Source organism: Apium graveolens, chromosome 5, assembly GCF_009905375.1.
Source record: "Apium graveolens cultivar Ventura chromosome 5, ASM990537v1, whole genome shotgun sequence".
Lineage (NCBI taxonomy): Eukaryota > Viridiplantae > Streptophyta > Magnoliopsida > Apiales > Apiaceae > Apium > Apium graveolens.
The window spans coordinates 17,458,131-17,481,546 of NC_133651.1; the positions used below are offsets into that span (position 1 = coordinate 17,458,131).

At 34.1% G+C, this 23,416-nt stretch overlaps 2 protein-coding genes across 2 annotated transcripts; one reads left to right on the forward strand and one right to left on the reverse strand.

The window, feature by feature from the left end:
* Positions 1-411: 411 nt before the first annotated feature.
* LOC141723530 (delta(12)-fatty-acid desaturase FAD2-like) lies at positions 412-1,831 on the reverse strand. Its single transcript, XM_074525358.1, has one exon. The coding sequence runs from the start codon at positions 1,753-1,755 to the stop codon at positions 604-606; it is 1,152 nt and encodes a 383-aa protein (XP_074381459.1). The 5' UTR covers positions 1,756-1,831; the 3' UTR covers positions 412-603.
* Positions 1,832-3,342: 1,511 nt separating this feature from the next.
* On the forward strand, positions 3,343-7,679 carry LOC141659860 (uncharacterized). The gene is made up of 2 exons (XM_074466786.1): positions 3,343-3,685; positions 7,360-7,679. The coding sequence occupies exons 1-2, from the start codon at positions 3,343-3,345 to the stop codon at positions 7,677-7,679; spliced, it is 663 nt and encodes a 220-aa protein (XP_074322887.1).
* The last annotated feature ends 15,737 nt before the right edge of the window (positions 7,680-23,416 follow it).

Below are 23,416 nucleotides of genomic sequence, written 5' to 3' on the forward strand. Positions count from 1 at the left end.
TAAAAAGCCTGATCAAAAAGCCCAAGCCCAGAATCAACCTCAGCTGCAGCTTCAGCCATATGTTCCCCAGCCATACATAGGCAACAATTACCCACCACAATATATGGGCCAGAACTATCCTACATATGACAGAGTAGCTGTAGTATATTTAGGCCGGCAAGATGAGCCCAGTCCAGCATGCAATATTATGTAAACTTTTGATCTTATCAGACAGTAAATATGTATATGTATAATGTGAATCATAATTGTCTTTAGCTTACTTATATTGGACAGGCTTGTTTTGCCATTAAAAAAAAAAGTTGTATGTTGTGTAAAATTGTTAAGTTGCTTAGAAAGTTGTAAATTATTACATCTAAATGCTCAACTGCTCCAGTTTGATGTATTGTTTAATGTACAATCAATTATAAGTGTTACGATACTATATGATCCAATTTATTCATTCACTTAACAATTTAGATCGAATTGCATAGAATTCCTTTTTATTGCATTGAGTAATGGTTTCTAGCTCATCAAACAATACTCAGAAACTTAGGAAAGACAATGCAATTACAACAAGACAGGGGATAGTCTCTCCCCAGAGTAACAACATCTAGGGCGTCAAAGCTACAACTCCTTTCTGTACCAGTAGACACCTTTAGTCTCACCTTCATCTTTCTCGACGTAGATGCATTCCTTCATTTCTCTGTACATTGCCTTGAGAATCGGAGTTCCATCGTATTGATAGTAATCGCCCAACACAGGCTTCATGGCTTCTGTTGCTTCAAGTCCGTGGTAATGTGGGATCATGGAGAAAATATGGTGACAAACATGAGCATTGCACACATTGTGGAATACCTTGTTCAGAATTCCATAGTCTCTGTCGACTGTGCATAGAGCTCCCCTCAACCAATCCCATTCACTTGAATCGTAGTAAGGCACAGAAGGATGAGTGTGATTGAGGATTGTGATCAACGTGAACCATCCGTTAACAACTAGCAATGGACCTCCATAAACACAGAAAACCCACGCAAATCCTTTGAGTAATACAAGACGGTACAGACCATAGATGACAGCAAGAATTGCAACATCAGAAATAATAATTTGTTTGCGCTCACGTTCAGTGTAAAGAGGGCTATGGGGATCGTAGTGTGAAGTCCACCTCTCATACTTGTGTCCCGAAACATTGAACATCAAGTAAATAGGAAACCCTATAAGAAGTGTGATAACCCACACAAGGACACGTCCTGGTGGATTGTTGAGAATTTTGTAGTAGTTTCGGATGTTGGACCTGAATCTTGGAACATACACCTCATCATTCTCAAGTGATTGAGTGTTGGCATGGTGACGTCTATGGCTAATTTTCCAAGAGAAATAAGGGACCAAAAGTGATGAGTGGACAACTAGGCCAACAAGGTCATTAACCCAACCATAGTTGCTAAATGCATCATGATCACATTCATGACCTACAACCCAAGCCCCCGTTAAAACACAGCCTTGAACAGCAATGTAAGCTGCCCAAGCCAAGTAATTAAGAGGACTAGGAAGATATTGGTCTATGTAAGTAGTAGCAACATAGTAAAGAGCATAGGCCATAAGGAGATCTTGAATGAGATATCGAAAAGAAGTAACAAGAGATTTTTCGAAACAATGTGCAGGAATGGCTTTCTTAAGATCACCAATGGTGAACGGTGGCTTCTCATGAGGAGCTCGTCGAAGTGCTTCTGTTTCGGTTTTCTTGCCACTAGAGGGAGCAGACATACGCCCACCTGCACCCATTTTTTTTTTTCTCACGAAGAAGATGCAAATAATGATATTCTCCTCTGTGTTACTCTTTTAGTGTGTTTTGCTCTGAAGTTCCTAAGATTCCAACTTGCTTATTTATAACCTGGCTAGTATTAACGTGTTTTCTATGAAATAATGAAAAACAAATCCGCCCGCCAGCCCGCACGCCATAGGACTTTGAATAACTAGCATAAAAAGTGCTCGCATAAGCTTAAATTTCTGTGTGCCGCAATAGAATAGTATATAAAAATGGTGTGTTGGCACAAGTAGTACACTACTAGTGTGCCTTTTAGAGTAGCACCAAACATCGTGGTCATGAATGGACTGCTTCCTTAATATTGAATCAACTTAGTCCTCATTGGGCGGCTTGATTATTAAATTATTATTTTTAACTTTTATCTTTAAATTTAGTTTATTATTATTATTATTATTATTATTATTATGTGCAAAGTTTTGCATTTTATTTTTCTTAATTTTGATATAGCATGCATATAGGCTTTCTTCGATCAATTATTTAATAATTAGTATGTAATATATTAAAGAAAATCATACTTACAAGCTTGAAAAAAGTGTATGATGCATGTCTTCCCATTTTTATTTCAAAAGAATACGCATGAAGTAAATGCGTGTATGCATAAGGACAAAAATGGATAACGCAGGTATGCGTGTTCTTTGTAACTTTCGAAAAATTGAAATATGCATCCCTCTCACATATTTGGGTCATACTTAGGGTGTAACTTAGAGTAACTCCAATAAGAATTTCTATTTTGAATACCTAAAATATATTAAGTTAATGGTGCCTTATTAAAATATAAAATATAGAGGGTCAAACAATTATTTAATTTAAATGATATACTCTATATTAGTTTCCTATATTTTAAAAATAATATTTAATTGATAATTTGAATTTTGAAATTGTAATGATTATGTATTATAACAGCTATATTCCAACGGCCATATTCAGTGGCGTATTTAGGATTGTAGCAAGAGTGGGGCATCATTAATATTTTTTTTGGTGGGGAAGAAGCTATATTTGTGAGTGAAGAATTTGTGAGTGAAGAAGCAGGAGGGAGCAGGAGTAGTTAGTAGCCGAGAGCAGCAGTTTGTTCTTTTCTTTTTAATCCATTCGATGGACTAATTAAAAGTCTCGTGTCTCCAAGTTAGTGTGTATAATGTCACAAAATAATTTAGTCTATGGGCTGTGCTCAAGGATATAAAAGGGTGGGCTTATTTTTTGCTGGGTGGGCTAATATACAAAATACCCATATTTTAGAAAAATATATGAAGAAGTTATGGACTCAGGGGTGTGTTGAAACCCCCTTAGCCCATCATGTAAATCCGTCATTGGCTATATTATAACAATTATATTTTAACAGCTATATTCAAATGGTTATATTTTAATAAGATATATATTTGTTAGACGTCCTAGCATATTATCCAAACATACTTGAATTCATTTCACAACGTCTAACAATATTTGAATCATCCATGAGTTGATGAGTGCCGAAGAAGAAGAAACTCAAGCCCTACTGACTATGATCAATGTTGCTTATCAAATATCTTCAATACCGCAGAGAAAATATGGCATTGCATCATGGTAGATTAGTGATGAATCATCGTGTGTTTAATCTAAATAGAGAAGAAAGTCATGAAAGATTTTATCATGATTACTTTTTTGATACACCAACATATTCAGATGAATATTTTTCTAGAAGATTTTTGATACGTAGATCATTATTCCTACGAATTCAAGAAGCAGTTATACTTCATGATAATTACCTTACTCAAATAAGTGATGCCGTTAGAGTTCGTCGATTATCATCTCCGCAAAAAATAACAGCAGCGCACAGGATGCTTGCACATGGAATTTCAGCTGATGCAACTGATGATTATGTAAAAATTACTGAAATGACAACAATTGAAAGTTTGAAAACGTTGTAAAAAAAGATTTGAAAAGATTTGTTAAAGCAGTCGTCGAATAATAATTTGAAAGTCGGATTGATCCGATCTAAAAATAACCAAATCTATAATATTTCAAAATAATATACTTGATTTTGACCTGAAACCGATTAAACCTAAACAGTTAATTATCTGAATCAAATATGACTCAAAATATGTAATCAGATTTAAATTCTAATTAAAAATTGTTGAATTCAATTTTAGTCTAGTTTTTAGAATGTTAATGGGTCGTAACCATGGTTGTAAAAATTGAAATCAGTACTAATCGGTAGAGGTACTGATTATGAATTAATGGGTAATTCGGGGATTAATTGGAGTGAAAATCGGATATATATTTAATTTTAAATTTTAAATAAATAGTATAAATAATACAATTAGTAAATTAGACAGGTTTCGACTGGGATAACTATGGCCCATGGGCTTGTATTCAGAGCCCAAATCATTTAATATTCGATAGCCTAATTATATTACCTACTCATATTCATAACCCTTATAATTATTATTTAAAATATTCGATAGCCTAATAATATTACCCATTCATATTCATATTAATAATTTTGGTTTCATGTCTAGTAGGTAAACGACTGAGGTAATTTATCTCATTCGTGGTCTCGTGGAGATATATCGAGAACACCGTAAAAATCTTCAAATGATGTTTATATATGACAACCATGTCAAATCCCGAGCCTTTTAGGAAAATCGGGTCAAGTCCCGATTCCGAGTCCGAAATAAACTGAAGCCTATTGTCCTAAATGCAGCCAGCTTGGGTAACGACTAATCCACCACATGCCCCCAAAATATCATGATTTGTTGCTGCAAGTAGTAGTAGTACTTTATCTTATAAACTAAACATAAATACCAAATCTCCTCGATGTGGGACTTGGGTGTTACAAACTCCCCCACTTAAACTCCTGACGTCCTCGTCAGGCCCGAACAGACAGTCCATAGGTCCGGATCGTTCCTCTCTAGCCATTGTAGGATAATACTTGATGGTTTCGTGTCCCCACCTCCGGAGCTCTTGCCATTGTGGAATAATACCACCAGCCTTCGTGTCCCCACCTTCGGCAACTTGACGCATCAAACTTTCGAGAATCGGCTCTGATACCATCTTTCTAACAGCCCTTCTTGAAAATCGAAGGAGATATTACTTCTAATCCATAAACATACAAATAGAGCACTAATATATTTATAACAATAACTAAACAAGCTAAATATCTCTAAAATAATATTAAATCTCCAAACTGTTTTAAAAATCCAAATATTAAAATATTAAAATCTCTAAAAAATAATTACGTCTAGATAAAGATAAAGTCCAAAATCCTAATCAACAAAAATAGGGTATCTTTCCAACACACAGTCCCAGATCCCCCTAAATACCTGCTTGAAAAAGAATACGGTATGAGTCAAACACCCAGTACGGATTTGGAATACAGTTTATAAAACGAGAGATCTGAAATAAGTAATTTACAGTTTACAATAAATCAATAATTTTAAAAACAAGTAAGGCTGATGCAACGAGGGATTAGGATATTTCATATCGAGATCAGAACAGATACAAATACACACATCATAGGGTACCTAATGTGTGCAACAGAACGGATAACGTGTACGGCATATACAACGTCACCGTAAATCAAATCACAAATCAAATTCTGGGTGCACCCACGTATCCTGAACAAATATTAAATGTGTAAAGCTCCTCCCAAGAGCTAACAGAAGGATACGTCGTGACCAATCACACTGTCACGGAACTGAGAGTAAGGCTAATATGAATCGAGAGTATTAGCATGATAATAGGTTGAGTCGTAAGTGTATTTGATTTAATATTTTTATTTATTATATAATTAAAATTTGAGTTTTCACTTAATATCCGTATTTAAAGTATTCATGCCAAATTCATAATAATAAGTTTAATACAATAGTCTAATGTTGTTAGCCATTAATTATTGAGAACTATACTAATTTAGTTAATAAATAAATAATTCGAACTAAGTTAACATGCATTTAGTTTATATAGGTGCAAACAGAGGAGCACTAGTTATCTCATTGTTTGAATCGGCAAGATGCCCCTGGGTTATTAAAAAATAATTTTAATAGATATGGTGTACATCTACTAATTAAGTTGGTGTAATGTAACTGGTGTTGGTTATTAAATGGTTACAATTCACTAGTATGTTTATATAAATGAATTGTCAATAACAAATTATGGTTTTGTAAATTACATTGGAATTGGGAGTTTAGTGATTAGGTTGTTTGCAAATTTCGTTAGAATGCGATATTGTCATTTTGAGGTACGGATTTTATCTCTTTTTATTCAGCGCTACTTCTCTTATAAGTTAAATATCCATGATTTGTTCAATTTCATATTTCATTCATTCCGTTAATATTGTTTGATCATTTTGACTTCCGAAAACTATTTTAAAAATTGATTTGGAAAATTTTTAAAAATCGGATTATGCGGTTTTTAAAAATTATTTATGACACCCTATGTCTTGAAAATATGAATTACCTGTGATAGATGATTTTAAAATTTTGCGAGAATATTTTATTTGAACCCTTAGTGATATAGGGTATACCGAGTTAACCAGATCTAGGGGTACTACAATCATGTCATTGCGGCACCTGTGGCATGACACTTTCGTGACAGTGTGATTGGTCACGACGTATCCTTCTATTAGCTCTTGGGAGGAACTTTTGCACATTTGATATTTGTTCAGGTTACGCGGGTGCACCTAGAGTTTGATTTGTGATTTAATTTACGGTGATGTTGTATATGTCGTACACGTTATTCGTTTTGTTGCACGCATTAGGTACCCTATGATGTGTGTATTTGTATATGTTCTAATCTCGGTATAAAATATCCTAGCCCCTCGTTGCATCTGCCTAACTTGTTTCTAAAATTATTGATATATTGTAAACTGCAAATTACTTATTTTTGATCGCTCGTTTTATAAATTATATTCCAAATTCGTATTGGGCGTTTGGCTCATGCCGAATTCTTTTTCTTGCAGGTATTTAGGGGGATCTGGGACTATGTGTTTGAGAGATACCCTATTTTTGTTGATTAGGATTTTGGACTTTATCTTTATCTAGATGTAATTATTTATTTAGAGATTCCGACATATATATATATATATATATTTATTTTTTAAAACAGTTTGGAGATTTAATATTATTTTAGAGATATTTAGACTGCTTAATTATTGTTAGAAATATATTAGTTCTCTGTTTGTAGGTTTATGGATTATAAGTAAATCTCATTCGATTTTCAAGAAGGGGTTGTTACATTATAGATCTCAAAAAGGCTTATGACAGCGTACCAGGAGAGGTTATTTAGAGTTGTTTACAAGCTCAAGGGGTTCTACAATTATATGTAAGCATTAATCAGGGGATGTACTCAAAAGTACGGACATGAGTTTGGATACCAATTGGAGATATTCAATATTTCCCTGTTAAGATAGGACTTCATCACGCATCAGTGTTAAGTCAATTTCTATTTATAGTTATTCTGGATGCGATTACCCGTGATATCCAAACTAATGTGCCTTGATGTATGTTATTTGCTGATGACGTTGTGTTGATAGCTAAGTCTCGAGGTGAGGTAAATGTATACTTAAGAACAATGGCGTGTTTTATTAGAGGTTAAGGGCTTGTGTTTGAGCCGTTCTAAAACTGAGTACCTTTGGGATAATTTTAGTAGGGAAATTAATGAGGCAGATGTTGTCGTGTATATTGGTGAAGATCAAGTTCCAGTAACTAATTGTTTTAAGTATCTTGGTTCCATTATTGATAGTAACATGTATATTGTTTCTGATGTTACGTATCGTATTAAGGCCGGTTGGGTTAAATGGAGAGCTACCACAAGAGTGTTATATGATAAAGGCATACCTTTGAAGTTGAATGGTACATTTTATAAGGCTATGGTTAGACCATCATTGTTATATGGCTCAGAGTGTTAGCCATTGAGGATGGCCGAAGAACGTCGGTTAGAGAGGGTGTAAATGTGTATGTTGTGATGGATCTGTGGTTGTACAAGGATGGATCAGATACCAAATTATGCATTTCGACATGCATTAGGTGTTAAGTCTATTGTAAAAAAAATTAAGGATAGTAGATTATGTTGGTATGGACATGTTCGAAGAAGACGTGCATTAGCCCCGATTACAGGAGTTGAAGGCATATCGGTCGGGGGAAAGCGAAAACGAGGTCGACCACGTAGGACGTGGGCTGATCAATTGTGTTTGGATATGGAGACCTTAAATCTCACAGTGAGATGGTATTAGTTAGTGATATGACTCGTTTGTGGGTAAGATAAGTTAGAAGGGGGATTGAATAGCTTTCACCTTTTTTAAATTTTGAGCGTAACTTTTTAAAACTTTCTTTTATCCTCGTTTACTTAGGCGAATTGAAAAAATTAAGTCAAGTGCAAGAAGTAAAGATATGAAAATAATAATGTACGAAACATTAATTTTATCCTGGTTCGCAGCGGACTCAACCTAGAAGTCCACTCACCCCTACTCCAGCCCCCAAACTCCACCCCGGACTCAAGATTTTCTCTACTATAAAGAAACTCATTTATAGTAGGCGAAGAAGTCTTCACAATCCACTATCTATTTATCTCGGAGCATTACACATACGTAACCTCCTCAAAAAATAATAGATAAATATAAAGTACAAGACTATCTCGAAGTGTAACAACCTAGTCACCTCCTCAAGCGCTTGCACACCCTTTTGTAGACTATGTACTTATACTTCTTTGCGGGTCTTGGGTCTTAGATCTTACGTCTCGGTCTTTCCTCTTCCTCACGGTGCAAAGGCTACTAATTCCTCGTTATTACGCCAAAGACTTGGGTCTTAGAAAAAGGATCACCTCACTTCACTTCTCTTCACTGCAAATAATAGAATACAAGCTACGAATACATAAATATATTCGATATATACATTATAATGACGCTATTACACGTTAAGGTATTTGGCGGTCGCCACGCTAATATGTGTTAGATATAAGTGCACAAAAATATATAAACACTTAAAGACGAGTCACACAAGGGACTCTTCACACGCAAGTGGGAAAGATAAGTATTAAAACTTGAATGATATATGATGTAATATAATCGGCCGAATAAAGTTACTAACTTATTTTTAGAAAAATAAGTTGTTTACTCCTGTTCTTTTATGTCCTTGACAAATTAGACCAAGTATAGGTTATGGACTTAAATATTCAAGACTACAAAAATATCACAAGCACTTGGAATAAGGTTTAAGATTTAACAAAAACCAACCTTGGCTCGTATAATTATATTCGGCCGAATGTATGTATCTGTAATCAAATTATTTCTTGAACCTGGTCTTTAAAGTTCAAGTGATCTAGCTTGTTTAATCTTTTTTTAAGGTTAATTTAATGACCAAGGAATGATTATAACAAGTTGCACCAAATATAAACTTTTTTGATTTCTAAAGATCAAGTTTAAACTACCTAAGGTTAAACAAGATACAAGTTCATAGGTTCAGATCAAGAATAGTTTAGTTTCATATCTTCGTTTATTGAAGATAAGAAATATTAAGGGTGAAGATTACAAGATCTTTCTTCTCTTAAGTTTTGACAATGGTTTCGAAACACACTAAACAAATAAATTCAAGAACAAGTGTCTTTTTATACCAAAGCAAATGAAACTTGTTAATCGAGTGCATAGATTGGTCGATCTGCAAAGTATAAGCATAAACACACAAGAAAACAAGTAAATAACTAACTTATCACACTTTACCTTCGAAAAAAGTCATCAAAATTTACAAAATTAATCTACATGGTAGAATGTAAGATACGAAGGAAAAATCTCAAGTTTCAAGTCTAAAAGATATCCGAGAAGTATTTTTGGATTTTTTAAATATAAAACAGCGTTCCGGAGCGACCAAATATTCATTTGTCTTTAGCGACGAGTTAGACAAAAGTTTTGACTTGAAAAATGTTCATACATAATAGTTTTTATGAAATGATGACTATGAGATTCGAGGAATATTTAAGCTTGAATTAAAAATAATTTTATTTGAATAAATAAGAATTTACGGGTATTTTGGAATAAAATTAATCTTTTGTTTATCGGCATGACATTTGACATTATAAATTGAATATAAATATTCAATAAATATATTCATTATACTTGAAAGTAAAACATGAAGTTATGACTTGCTTTTAAATAATTTCACTTTTTATGACTCGTAAAAGTAGTGTTTGAATGTTCAAGGGTTTTGTGCCTAAAGTCGTTGCCTTTGTTTATTTGACAGAAAAAACCTAGTATAGAATATATATACTTAGGTTGATACATCTATCCCAAGTCATGTCTACAAATATTGCGCAAAATATTCTTCAAATGTTTTATTCGGAATATCTCAGTTCGACTTAATTCCGAAAAGTGTCACACATAAAACCCTAAGGGAGGATTCTAAGTGTCTAAGGAATCTAATTTAATTTTAAGTTTTAGTTTGAAAAATCACCAAAACCTAAAGTTAAGAGTATTGACCTCTCAAGCAGGGTTGCTTCAAGACGACGGATTAGAGTAGATGGGGTTGTGTCTACTGGTTTCCACCTACTAGGTCCATCCAATTTTGACTAAAATCACGGGTTTTGTTAGTTTGGGAACATAAAGCATCTAAAATTTAGAGAGGCGTCTATGAAGGTATTTCTCATGTGAATACAACCATGGGCTCAGGTTTGTCTCATGTACTTATATTACTTCTTTTTTGTTGTATTAATATATATCATTTTTGTTCATTTTCATTTTTACCACACAGCATTTTTGTTGTCACACACTAAGGGCCTGTTTGGCTACCTATATTGAAGTGGCTTATTGACTTATAAGCCCGTAAGTACTTATCGACGAGTGTTTGTCGACCTAACTTATAAGTTGAATTTTTAACTTATAAGCTGATAAGTTGAATGTTGATAATGACGTACTTTTTCTCAACTTATTTTGATTTTTCACCTTTTTATTAACTTTAATTATATAAAATATATTTTTAAATGTTAATCTTATCTAAAATTCACGAAATAAGTTAATTATTTTTAAAAATTATTTATTTTTATTTATTTAAATAAAAAAAATCTGACTTACAAGTAAAGATTATCCAAACACTTATATAACTTATAATGATTTATCTATTTATCACTTGTAAGTCACTTATTTAATTTAAGTCATAAGTTACTTATTATAAGATTTCTCAAACGGGAACTAAGCCGAGAGTCTTCACGGAAACAGTATCCCTATTCTTCGGAGTAGGGGAATAGTCTCCATACATCTTTCCCTATTCAGATACTGCTCTAATCAGAATTACCTAGGTATGTTTGATTAGGTTTTATATTCATGACCCTCCTCTATTATCCTACTATCATGTAAACATCTCTCTCCCCGTCAATTATTCATTCTTCCGTCGCCTTCTTATTATCTGATCAAAACACATCATTAATCAAAGTTTTATAGCATAAACTTATACATAAACTTCGGAGGTCTGTTTGAAGCCGACCCGATTTACGATTTTGATCCGATTTTAGTCCGAGTTTGACCCGGCTTTTCCAAAAACATTTTTCCGACCAATTTTGACCAATGTGATCCATCGATTAGCAATTAACCCATCAATTAATCATCAAAATGGTCGATTTTTACACTACAAGAAAAACGGCTAAATACAACCGGTACAAAACCGATCGCATTTAACTAAATTCGACCGTCAGCGGTCGAATTTAGTTAAATCCAACAGGTTTAAGGACCGGTCGTATATTTGGAAGTGATATTTAGTAGGTCAGTAGTATTTATACTAAATTCGACTGATTAAATTCTATCGGTTGTATTTTAAATTCGAATGGAAGCGGTCAAATTGAATTTTCACTGGAAATTTGAAAATTTCACCAAAAACATTTAAAAAAATTTTAAAAAAACTAAATGGACCGCCCAAAATATAAATTCAACCATATTTAATTGATAATAAAAATTTAATTTCAACTACATTCGATCAATATAACTAACACCGGAATTAAATAAATCTCGCTGGAAACCGAAAAATTTCCAGATTCCAGTGAGCTTCCCAAAATCCGGTCAATTTTCCCGTTCTGGAGAATCGATACAAATTCAAATCTGCATTTTTCAACTCATTTATGCATACCAAGTAATTCTAAACTGCTTCTATAATCTAGAACTAAGCCTAACAACATCATATCATTACCAAATTGTTGGTCCCGAGCAAAATAAACTAGAATCAGCATTTTATGGCCAAAAACACAAACTGGGCCAGTTCTCAACCAAATACAATGTTTAATATCACAAAATAAAGCGTAAGTTATACACAATACAAATCCGTATGATAAAACACTAAAATCTAACCCTACAACTCTGGAAATGATCCCGAAACTCCCAAAAAGTATCAAAAATGAAAGCATGCATATCTTCCCCATAATCCTGATCGTTGATTTTGACTAACATGATATAATCGTGTCCGTTGATTAGTATCGGTGAAGGAGGAGATGGCGAGTTCGAGATCCTAGTTGTGAGCGGAGAGAATCTCGTAGATTAAATCGATGTCGTCGACGCCGGTGATTGCTTGGAAATACGCGACTTTATCGATAACGTCCACCATGGTTGTGTGTATAGGTTGAATTGGGGGGTAGTTAGGGTTTGGTTTTGGGGAGTTTGAGGGGTTTGTGATCGAAATTAAAAAAAAATGCGGATGCTGGGTGAAGGAGAGATTAATTGGGTTGGTAGGGGAGGGGATGAGGGGTGCGCTGGACCGAGTGTAGAGAGGCGGAAGACACGGGAGGGGTATGTTATAATATAAATGAATTATTATTAGGGTTTGGTTTTCGGGGATTCTAAACTTGGGCTTTATAATTGGGCTTTGAAAGCCTGGGCCGTGGTTTATACTTTTACTTATCTATATTTGATTGTAATTTTTTTAGTCAAATCATCATTATTTACAACCAATTTTTTAATTAAAATTAAATTTTAATATTTTAAAAAATTATTCTAGTATGTAATCTATTTAATTTTGTGGAATATTTCTCTATAAATATTAAGTATTTATTATTTTGTATTAGCTTAAGGCTCATTATACCGATCAAATCAAGCTAATTATATTTAGATTTATTTTAGTTTAGTTTGTTTAATCGCGGATATGTATTAATGATATAATTAAAGTTTCATATAAAAATAATTTTATTTGGTTTGTCATTTTAACAGTCAAGTTTTAGTTTGACTAGTACAACTAACTAGTATTTAATCCTCACTTGGTGTTTTGATTTTATTAAAAATGTTTTTCAATGATCCAACCGCATGAATGTCTATATATATATATATATATATATATATATATATATTACATATATAACCAAAGTTTCATAATGAACTATTGTTTATTCCTGAATTGGTGTTTCGATTTATTTTTTTAAACAAAATAACTATTCAACCATATGGATGTCAATATATATATATATATTAGTGATATAAACAAAGTTATATATGAAAATAATTTTATTTGCTTTATCATTTTAACAGTCAAACTTCAGTTTGACTAGTACAGTGAACTATTATTTATTCCTGAATTGGTGTTTTGATATTTTTAAAAATATTTTTCAATGATCCAACCGTATGGATGTCAATAGATATATATATTAGTGATATAACCAAATTTTTATATCAAAATAATTTTATTTTGTTTTCCATTTAAAAGTCAAGTTTTAGTTTGACTAGTACAACTAAATAGTGTTTAATCCTCACTTTGTGTTTCTATTTTATTAAAAATATTTTTCAATGATCCAACCGCATGGATGTCAATAGATATATATTATTACTTATATAACCAAAGTTTCATATGAGAATAATTTTATTTGGTTTTCTATTTTAACAGTCAAGCTTCAGTTTGACTAGTATAGTGAACTACTGTTTATTCTTGAATTGGTGTTTCGATTTTTTTAAAAATATTTTTCAACGATCCAACCGTATGGATTTCAATATATATATATATTAGTGATATAACCAAAGTTTCATATCAAAATAATTTTATTTTGTTTTCCATTTTAACAGTCAAACTTTAGTTTGACTAGAACAACTAAATAGTGTTTAATCCTCACTTAGTGTTTCGATTTTATTTTTAAAAAAATCAATGATCCAACTGCATGGATGTCAATAGATATATATTACTTATATAACCAAAGTTTCATATGAGAATAATTTTATTTGATTTGCCATTTTAACAGTCAAGCTTCAGTTTGACTAGTACAATGAACTATTATTTATTCCTGAATTGGTATTTCGATTTTTTTTAAACTATTTTTCAACGATCCAACCGTATGGATGTCAATATATATATATATATATATTTGTGATATAACCAAAGTTTCATATCAAAATAATTTTATTTGGTTTGTCATTTTACCAGTCAATCTTTAGTTTGAATAATACAATTAACTAGTGTTTAATCATCACTTGGTGTTTTGATTTTATTAAAAGTATTTTTCAATGATCCAATCACATGGATATTAATATATATATATATATATATTACTTATATAACCAAAATTTCATATAAAAATAATTTTATTCGGTTTGCCATTTTAACTGTCAAACTTTAGTTTGACTAGTACAACTAAATAGTGTTTAATCCTCACTTAGTGTTTCGATTTTATTAAAAAAATTCAATGATCCAACTGCATGGATGTCGATAGATATATATTACTTATATAACCAAAGTTTCATATGAGAATAATTTTATTTGGTTTGTCATTTTAACAGTCAAATTTCAGGATGACTTGTATAGTGAACTATTGTTTATTCCTGAATTGGTATTTCGATTTTTTTAAAAAAATATTTTTCAACTATCCAACTGTATGGATGTCAATATATATATAGGGGAATGATCAAATACAAACTAAAATTAAAATAGAAACTAGGAAGCAATTTAAGCCATTAGATCTACATAATCTAATGCCCCCCTCTAAATCACCCCATCCAATTACTCTACACCCTCCCACACCCAATTTCAGTTTTTCCCCTCCGTTTTTAATTTGATTTTTCCCGTCAAACCGTGAGTTTTTTTTAACTTCCGATTTCACTATATTTTTCTACATCTCTCAACGATCGATTTGCATACCATATGTGTTATATTTCGAATTAGTTTTTTAAAAAAAAATATTTGGTTTCCAGTTTCTATTCTAAAAATGGTTTCTATTAGAATAGCCCCCTATATATATATATATGGGTGCCCTTCCACAGCCACAGGTGGTTCTAATAACCACATGCCGCATTGGTACATTGCAGAAGTATAGCAGTCTTGCTTCAATGCGGGTTACGCATTGTTACATTGCGGGAGCTCATCAGCTTTGACTCAATACGGCTTGCGCAATGCTTCATTGCTGGAAAAAATTTAGTTTTATTTTTAAATAATTGTAAAATAATAGATATTAAATATATAAATAATTTTAATTGATGTTTAAATTCCTAATTTATTTATTGTTTGGTTTTTATATTTTTATTTTGTATTTATATATTTCTATTAATAAATTCTTTATTTTAACAAACTATTACTTAAAATTCGAGAAATTACAGAACAGCCACGCTGCCGTAATGAGCCATTGCTGCAGACGAGACCAGGGTTTAACCCGTTTCTTCCTGAAATCCCTAATTTCATAATATCAAAAACCTAATTCAGGGGCAGCAGGCGATTTCAGGTGAATTCGAGCGATTTTAAGCGATTCAGCTACTTAGGTATGATTCTCATCATCTACACACACATATACATACACGTATACATACACATAGTTACATACTGCCGCAATGACCCATTGTTGCCTCCTATGGTGAGATTGTTATAACAATTGCGTGATTCAGACTGTTTGGAGTTATATTTATGTATTTTTCTAGTGATATGTTATAATTCAATTTACTCGAAGAAGTTTTGAGATTAGGATATGTTTTTACTGGTGGTTTGTGGTGACATTATGTAATTGATTTTGGATGCTGTAGCTTAGAGTAGATGTGAGTTGTTTAGAGCCTAAGCCTAAGCCAAAGCCTATGCCTAAGCCATCTGTAGGAAAATGCCCTAGAGATGCCCTTAAATTAGGTGTCTGTGCTGATGTCCTCAAGTTGGTTAATAATGTTGTCATCGGATCTGTAACACCCCCAAATCCGGGGTCGGGGATCCGGGTTGTCACGAGTTCCATTTCCCTTAATAACACTTAATATTAATAAACAACCAACTACTGCGTACTGTGACCCCACAATATACACACACACACACCACAAGTTATAGTCTCAGAGATGAATACCAAAAATAACACAAGTCGTTTTATTCCACAATTATAAGCCATTACACCTCAAAAGGGTTTCTGAATAAATTTACATTTTTTTGCCATTATTACAATTCATATAGATACATAAGTCTGGTACATCAGAAGTTGAAAGCCTAGCCTATTGGTACTTCCTACCTCAGCTACAACGGTATCAACGCCTACAGGAAACTGCGGAACGTTTCCTATCCGCTCGCAAATTGGGAGCTTGGTCCTATTCATCTTGTCTATCTGTTGTTGTGTGATGAAAGAAGAAAGTAAGGGTGAGCAACAAGCCCACCGAAATAATATGTATAATAATTAACAATATATGAGCATTCTCATAGTACTCATGAAAGTCTTGGTCAAGAAGAAATGAACCAAGTTGATATCTTAACGCGACCAAGTCACAAAATATTCAGTATATATATACATATATACTTTTCACAATCTTTGAAATCCTCTAACATGTATAATATACACAGATTTCCAGTTTATAACTGTATAAAAATATCGTTACAAGGTGATCTCATATATCTAACCTTGTCTCAATGTTTTTCTGAAAACCTTTGTCATTCATAAGATAATCATTAACTAGATATAAGTTGAAAAGATGAAGTTACAAGATACTCCAATATACTTATATCTTTTTCCGAATACTACTTGAACTACCACCGTTCAAGGTATAAATAGTTCATCCCATAGATGAAGCTGCACGACAAAACGTTTATAGAACCAATCTTTGAAATATCATCAAAATGAAATGAAGTTACGAGATACTTCATTTGATGAAAACATCATTTTGAAAACTCGACCTTGCCAACACTCAACAATCTCCCAGCCGTAGCCTTTCTATCGAAGTGCTCTGGGTAGTGTTGCAGAAATATCCAATTGGATGATGAACTCATTACGGGAGTTTGCCGCGCCAGGAAGACCACTCACGATGATCAGTCGCAGTAGTGCAACCCCACCATTTTCTACATGTAGAGGAGAACCGTCGGATTTACTTTTCAACCGAACACTGGACTCTTAAGGAATGGACCGTCTTAGCGGAACTTCCGGGTCATTTGGGCCAATATAATAAGGCTGGGTCGGCGCCACTCGACCACTTACGCCACTCCTAGTTCAGATGAAATCCATGACTCTGAAACGTAAAGCTCGTCCCCCCTTTCCCCAAGTAGAAACTTGTTGATACGGCTCCACCAAGAAGTCGTATCTAGTTGGAAAGGAAAACTCACCGATATTTCCCAGGCGATGCCTGTTAATGGATTAACTTGTTTCAAGAATTTTACTTCCCGAGTGTTGGGTAAGTAATCAAAAACTCTTTTATCAAAACAGGAACCTTGTTGCGAATATAAAAATACATCACGGAGTCGGATCCCTCAGATTTTTTTAGCGAGTATTTAAATCCCCTTCGAAAGGAAGATCTTAAATTTGAAAACGAGTTTTGGGATCCGCTCTAACCTTCCAAAAATAGTTTTGATAAAGTTTGAAAATAATCTCTGGAAAATATTTAAAGTAAGAATGATTTGATAGTATCAACTATTTTCCGAATACTTGGCAATTATCGAAACATTATTCTTTAATAAAATAAAGAATATTATTTAATAAAATAAGCGAAATCATAAGTTCTCGAACGAATATTCAAAACAATATTCATTAAATAAAATAAGCGGAGTCATAAGTCCTCGAATGAATATTCAAAATGATATTCATTAAATAAATTAAGCGGAGTCATAAGTCCTCGAATGAATATTCAAAATGATATCCATTGAGTAAAATAAAGTTATCGAATAAACCTTATTCGATTAATAGTTTTAAAAACTATTCATATATATATATATATATAAATATATATTATACTCGGGAACATCGACTCCCGGTTTAGAAAATGTTCACCTTTGGGTCCCCTATATTAAGGGTATACGCAACTACTGCTTATTTCTAGCATAGGTATTATGCAACTTATAAGCAATTGAATCAACAATTAGATATCAAGATTACGAAACAGGCATGCATATATACCATATCAACATGCTCCAATATATCGCAAGATTTGCTAATAACAATCATGCACTTATCACAAGATAATGCATATACATATATACATCACAACAACAGTGTAACGGGTAGAAAACTTGCCTGAGTGTTCCCGGATAGACTTAAGCTTCGAGTAGGTCCGATAACCTATGAACAACATAAGTCAGAATTAAACCCTGGTCGCTTAAGAAACTAGATTTTAACCAATTGAACCCCAACGTTCGCTTATGGTCACTTCTACGCTTAATGAATCACATAAGTCGTTCGAGTACCCTCGGCTCCACCATTTTTAATAAATTAAACATTAAGAATTTTAAGGCAATTCTTTCGCGAGTACTCTACCAACTGCCTAATCCACTTTACATAATTGTTTCATACTCCAATTAGTCATTTAAGGGCCTTAACCAAAGTTTCAAAGTAAGGCGAGGGGTAATGGTTCGTTCGCGAAACGCCTTTACTTAAAATGGTCATTTCTCCTAAATCGTACATCGGATTCAAGAGAACCACATATCAAAATGAAGCTCGTAACGTGAACTATCTAATCATGGCAATGGTCAAAACCTAACAGTGAGTTCACGGGTCCTGAAGTTAAGAACAAAAGCAGTCTAAGGTAAATCGGGCATTACGACGGCAATGTTTATGCGATTACCAAATTTATACCACTCCAATCAATCCACAATTCAACCCACAATCATCACTACAACCAAACTCCATCCATACTTTACTACAACAGCCCCAACATCTCAAGATTTCCAATTTATACTACCCTCAAACATGAACTAAAAGCTATACTTAAGTTCATTAACCAATAATCCAGATTTACAACTTCAAACTCATTACAAATCCAACCACACTCTAAGTATACAAGAATCATGCTTCTCATGAACCATACCAAACATAAAAACTCTAAGTATTCAAAATTAGGTCTAGGGTATGAGATTATACCTTCTTGAAGCTTCTTAACATAATACAAGAGCTTTGAATGCCTAAAAGAACCTTGATCCTTGCTTGTATAACCTTAAACTTTCATTAAAATTCAAGAAAACTAAAGTTATTTTTTGAAAGTTACTATTCTCCATCTTCTTCCTTGAATTATTGGAAGAGATTCATGAATAATTGGAAGCTTAAACTCCTAGAATATGCTTATCTAATCATCAAGAAGCTAAGGAAATTACCTTGGATTTGTTTATGGAGTGAAGCTTGAATTTTGCAATTTTTCTTCTTTGAAAAAGGGAAAGGGCCGAGAGCTTCATGAAGAAAAAGAGAGAAAGTGAATTGTTTGCTTGCTTGGTGTTTTTGTGTGGTGTTTAGCTTGGTTACATGGAATTTACCATGGTAACTTTTACTTGGCCTAGAATCATCCAACAAAACACTTCTCCTTGTCATGCTTATGTCATCCTTCCTATGTCATCCAATTGCCACATGTCTTCTCCTTGTGGTGTGATGATGTCACAATCCTTGGCTTCTTGTACAAGCTTGTCTCTTGGTCGCTTATTTGTTTTACGGTTCGCTTAACTTTCGTTCTCGTTCGTCGTTTGAGGGATCATATCCGGGATCTTATTACTTGGGTTCCCCTAAACCTTTCTCAATATTTTATATTCCTTTTATGATCCTCTCTTATAATCCTTGAATTAAAATCCTTTTAATCATGTTATCTTATACTCAATTCTTTCAGTATCTGGTGGATTTTCGGGAAAAATCAAAGTGTTCGAATTTGGATTCTGACGATCTTTACATACACTTATTTACTTTATGGAATACTAATATGATCTTAGAATTTCCATAAAAGTACTCCTATATATCGTGGTCTGATAATTTTTCTTAATCAGCATTGTCAGCACAAGTTACTATTCATCAGGGTTTCAAAAATTTCCAAAAATTGGGGTTATTACAGGATCTCCACCAACACTCCTCTGCTGCAACCTTCTTTATGGCCTCGTTAACCTTGAAGCCGTGGTCTGCCTTTGCACAGCCATTAAGGCCAATCTTCTTGGTATTAAGCTCAATGTTCCCATTGCCCTCAGCTTAGTTCTCAACAATTGCGGCAAAAAACTTCCCAATGGTTTTGAGTGTACCTAAATTATAAGTATTCATGCAGTCTGCTTGTCATATTATTGGTTTGGTCTTATTTTCTGCTCCGTCCTAAAATGCATTTTCAGGTACTGCAAGAGTGTTGTGTATGGCTGTATGATCTATAACTTATTGTTCTCATTGTTTCAATTCTGTAATGTTTAATTTTCAGGTCTGGGTATTATGCTATGATCTTAAGAATGCCAAGTATAAAAGATGCAGAATACAAAATTGTAACCTAGCTGATATATGCAAGATTCGGAATTTGATGTAGCTGATAGATGTAAAATGCAAAATACAAAAAATTGAATATAGAAAATAAGAAAATGATCATACCTTCTCAGGTAGCTCATGGAAGTATTTTAAAGGATTGATACGTGATTTAGGTGACTTTCTATGATGTATTACAGAGAAGTCTGGAGATTAAATGTGTTTACTGGTTATTAAATTGATTTCAGATGATATAGCTTGGAGTAGACACGAGGTGCTTATGTTTATCGTTATGGATTAATTATGTATTCTACTCTGTTTGAAATAGAGAATTCTGTAATCGTTTTTCTCAGGTTATTTTGAGTAACTCTTTTGTTTATGTCTTTATATAATTCGAATTATTTGGATTGCGTTGTTGTGAATTTGGTTAGTAGTAATTTGACTCGTTTGTGCTAATTAATGGTTTAAAATGCACTAGTAATTATTTGGCATAGTAAGTTGAGATATGTTATTGTGATTAGACAGTGCATGGAATGCTTGTTGATTGATTGATTGGTTGTGGCTAGCTTATAAACGAATGAGTCATGCCGATTTTTCGGTAGGACTTAAAATAGAAAATAACGGTTCTATAAATGTTTCGTGTTTAAGTTGGGATTATATAGTATTTTTTTATTGTGCACTTTGCAGTTACTATAGAGAATGAGTGCGAGCCTATTGTTGGATCACTCCTGACGATGCAGGATGATCATATTAGTACTGCCATATGGGCCGGAGGTGTGTGGGATAAGCTGGATGTACGGCAGTACACAGCTAATCATCAGCAGTGGATACTTTCGGATCCCCAGCGTGAGATGCTGAGTCAATGGGGTTTCTCGGCTTTCACGAACAATCGTTCAGTTCCTCAAAACGATATTCATTTGATAACGGCCTTAGTGGAAAGGTACTAATTTGTAATCAATTTTCTCATTTATTTGAATCGTCACTGGCAATGTTTGTGATGTTTTTGTATGAATGCAATTGCAGGTGGAGGCCAGAGACTAACACCTTTCACTTTCCATTTGGTGAGTTGACCATCACCCTCGAGGATGTATACATGATTATGGGCCTCCCTGTTAAGGGTCGTCCAGTTACTCATAGGGAGCTTGACGCTCCGAAGGCGTATTGGATGAGGGAATGGCAGGATGCAAGATTGGATGAGGTGGGGCGTAAAGATATGTATAGGGACGGGGTCAAGCTTTACAAATTAAGGGAACGATATGCGGAGCTACCAGAGGGGGGGCTAGAAGAGGATCTTGTGGTTTACACATGAGCTTATCTTTTATACATCATTGGGGGCATATTGTTTCCTTCATCGAGTCGATATACCGTGCATCCGAGGTATTTACTTGTATTTGTTGCATTTCAGTTTTTAAATTTTAGTTTATAGCATCTTAGTCCTTCACTTGTCCTTTTTTGTTGATTTTGCATATGAAGCCCTGTATTCTCATTTATTTTCAATTTGACACTATAATTCTTGTATTCTCATTTATTATCATGCCCTTATTTTGCCCTGTATTCTTACTTACTTTGTATTTCCTTTGTCGCAGGTACTTACAGCTCATCCAGGATTCACCTCGGATTAAATCGTATGCATGGGGAGCTGCTGTATTGAGCTATTTGTTTAGAGGTTTGACCAAGGCTGCTCATAAAAGTGCAACAGCACTTAATGGATGCACGATGCTACTGATGTTGTGGGCACACGAGAGGTTGCTACCTGGAACTCCTAAGATTGCACCTGGGGTGGAGCTTGTTTGGACGAGGGCTTTGGCATGGGCTGAGCCGAACCCTGATCGGAGGGAGAACCCTCACCACCATACAGGTACTGTTCTTTTTTGCATATTTTTGCTATTTGAACTCTCCTTCGAATAAACATTTACATGCTTTTGAACTATCCAATTTCATATGTTCCCTTATTGTTTTGCTTATAGGTCAGTACCGAGGGGATTTTGACCGATTTGAGATGAGTTGGCTGACATGGGAGCCTTATCGGTTATTCTTTGATGCGGTGGACTATTCTGAGGAGCAGTATGATGTCGAGCTGATGGATGCTTCGTATATGAGTCTCGGCCGTATTCCACTTATTTGCTTCGAGATTGTCGAGTATGTCATGCCGGACAGAGTCTTGAGACAGTTCGGTATGCTGCAGCATATTCCAGATGATCCTATTGATATGTCTGCTCTGCGGAGGGACAGGTTATCTCGTTGGAAGAGGGACCAACATATGACTACTCTGAGACAGTATCGGGATGAGTGGTATGCTTATCTTGATGGCCAGATAGAGCCCGTTGGAGAGGGGCAATACGTGAGCATTGACCAGTATATGTACTGGTATAGGACCTATAGTAAGCTGAGGATTGCTCGTTTTGTGGGTGTTGATCCACGCAAGATAGTGTCGCGTGACTGGTACTCTCAGCAGGACATGGTTGATGCGGTATGTTTTAGAGTTTAGTTTAATATTTGAATCCTGTATTCATTTATTTCATTATTGCATTTTTATAGGGTGTTTAGGTAGATGATTAATAGTTAATGATTTATGTAGCTTGACTGTGGGATGAGGACATTGCATGATATTCAAAGCCATGAACCCCCAGACTGGTTCTATGAGTGCAAACCTGAGTTTCTGATTCGTTATGATCGAGTCAACACTGAGTGGAGGGGTCCTGCATTCAGTAGACCCAGTTTTGATAGACCCTCACGTGCACTAGATATGCATATTGATCCAAGTGTTCCTCATTCACCGCATAAACGTACACGTGAGGTGCGTTTCATTTATGTCATTCCAAAATCCAGTCTACTATATTGAATGTGAATGTGTGTATGATCGTTATCTTATCGTGTTATTGCAGGAGTTTGCTTCTGATTCTAATGATTCACCTACACAGGCAGCCAATAAACGTCCTCGTCAGGTACTTACTCGAGTAAGTTATTCGAGTAGTCTACTACACCGAATTATATGTAGTTTGATCGAGTTATTGACATCTAATATAGGATGAGACTGTAGTCCCTAACGCTGCGGCTATCCCTGTACAT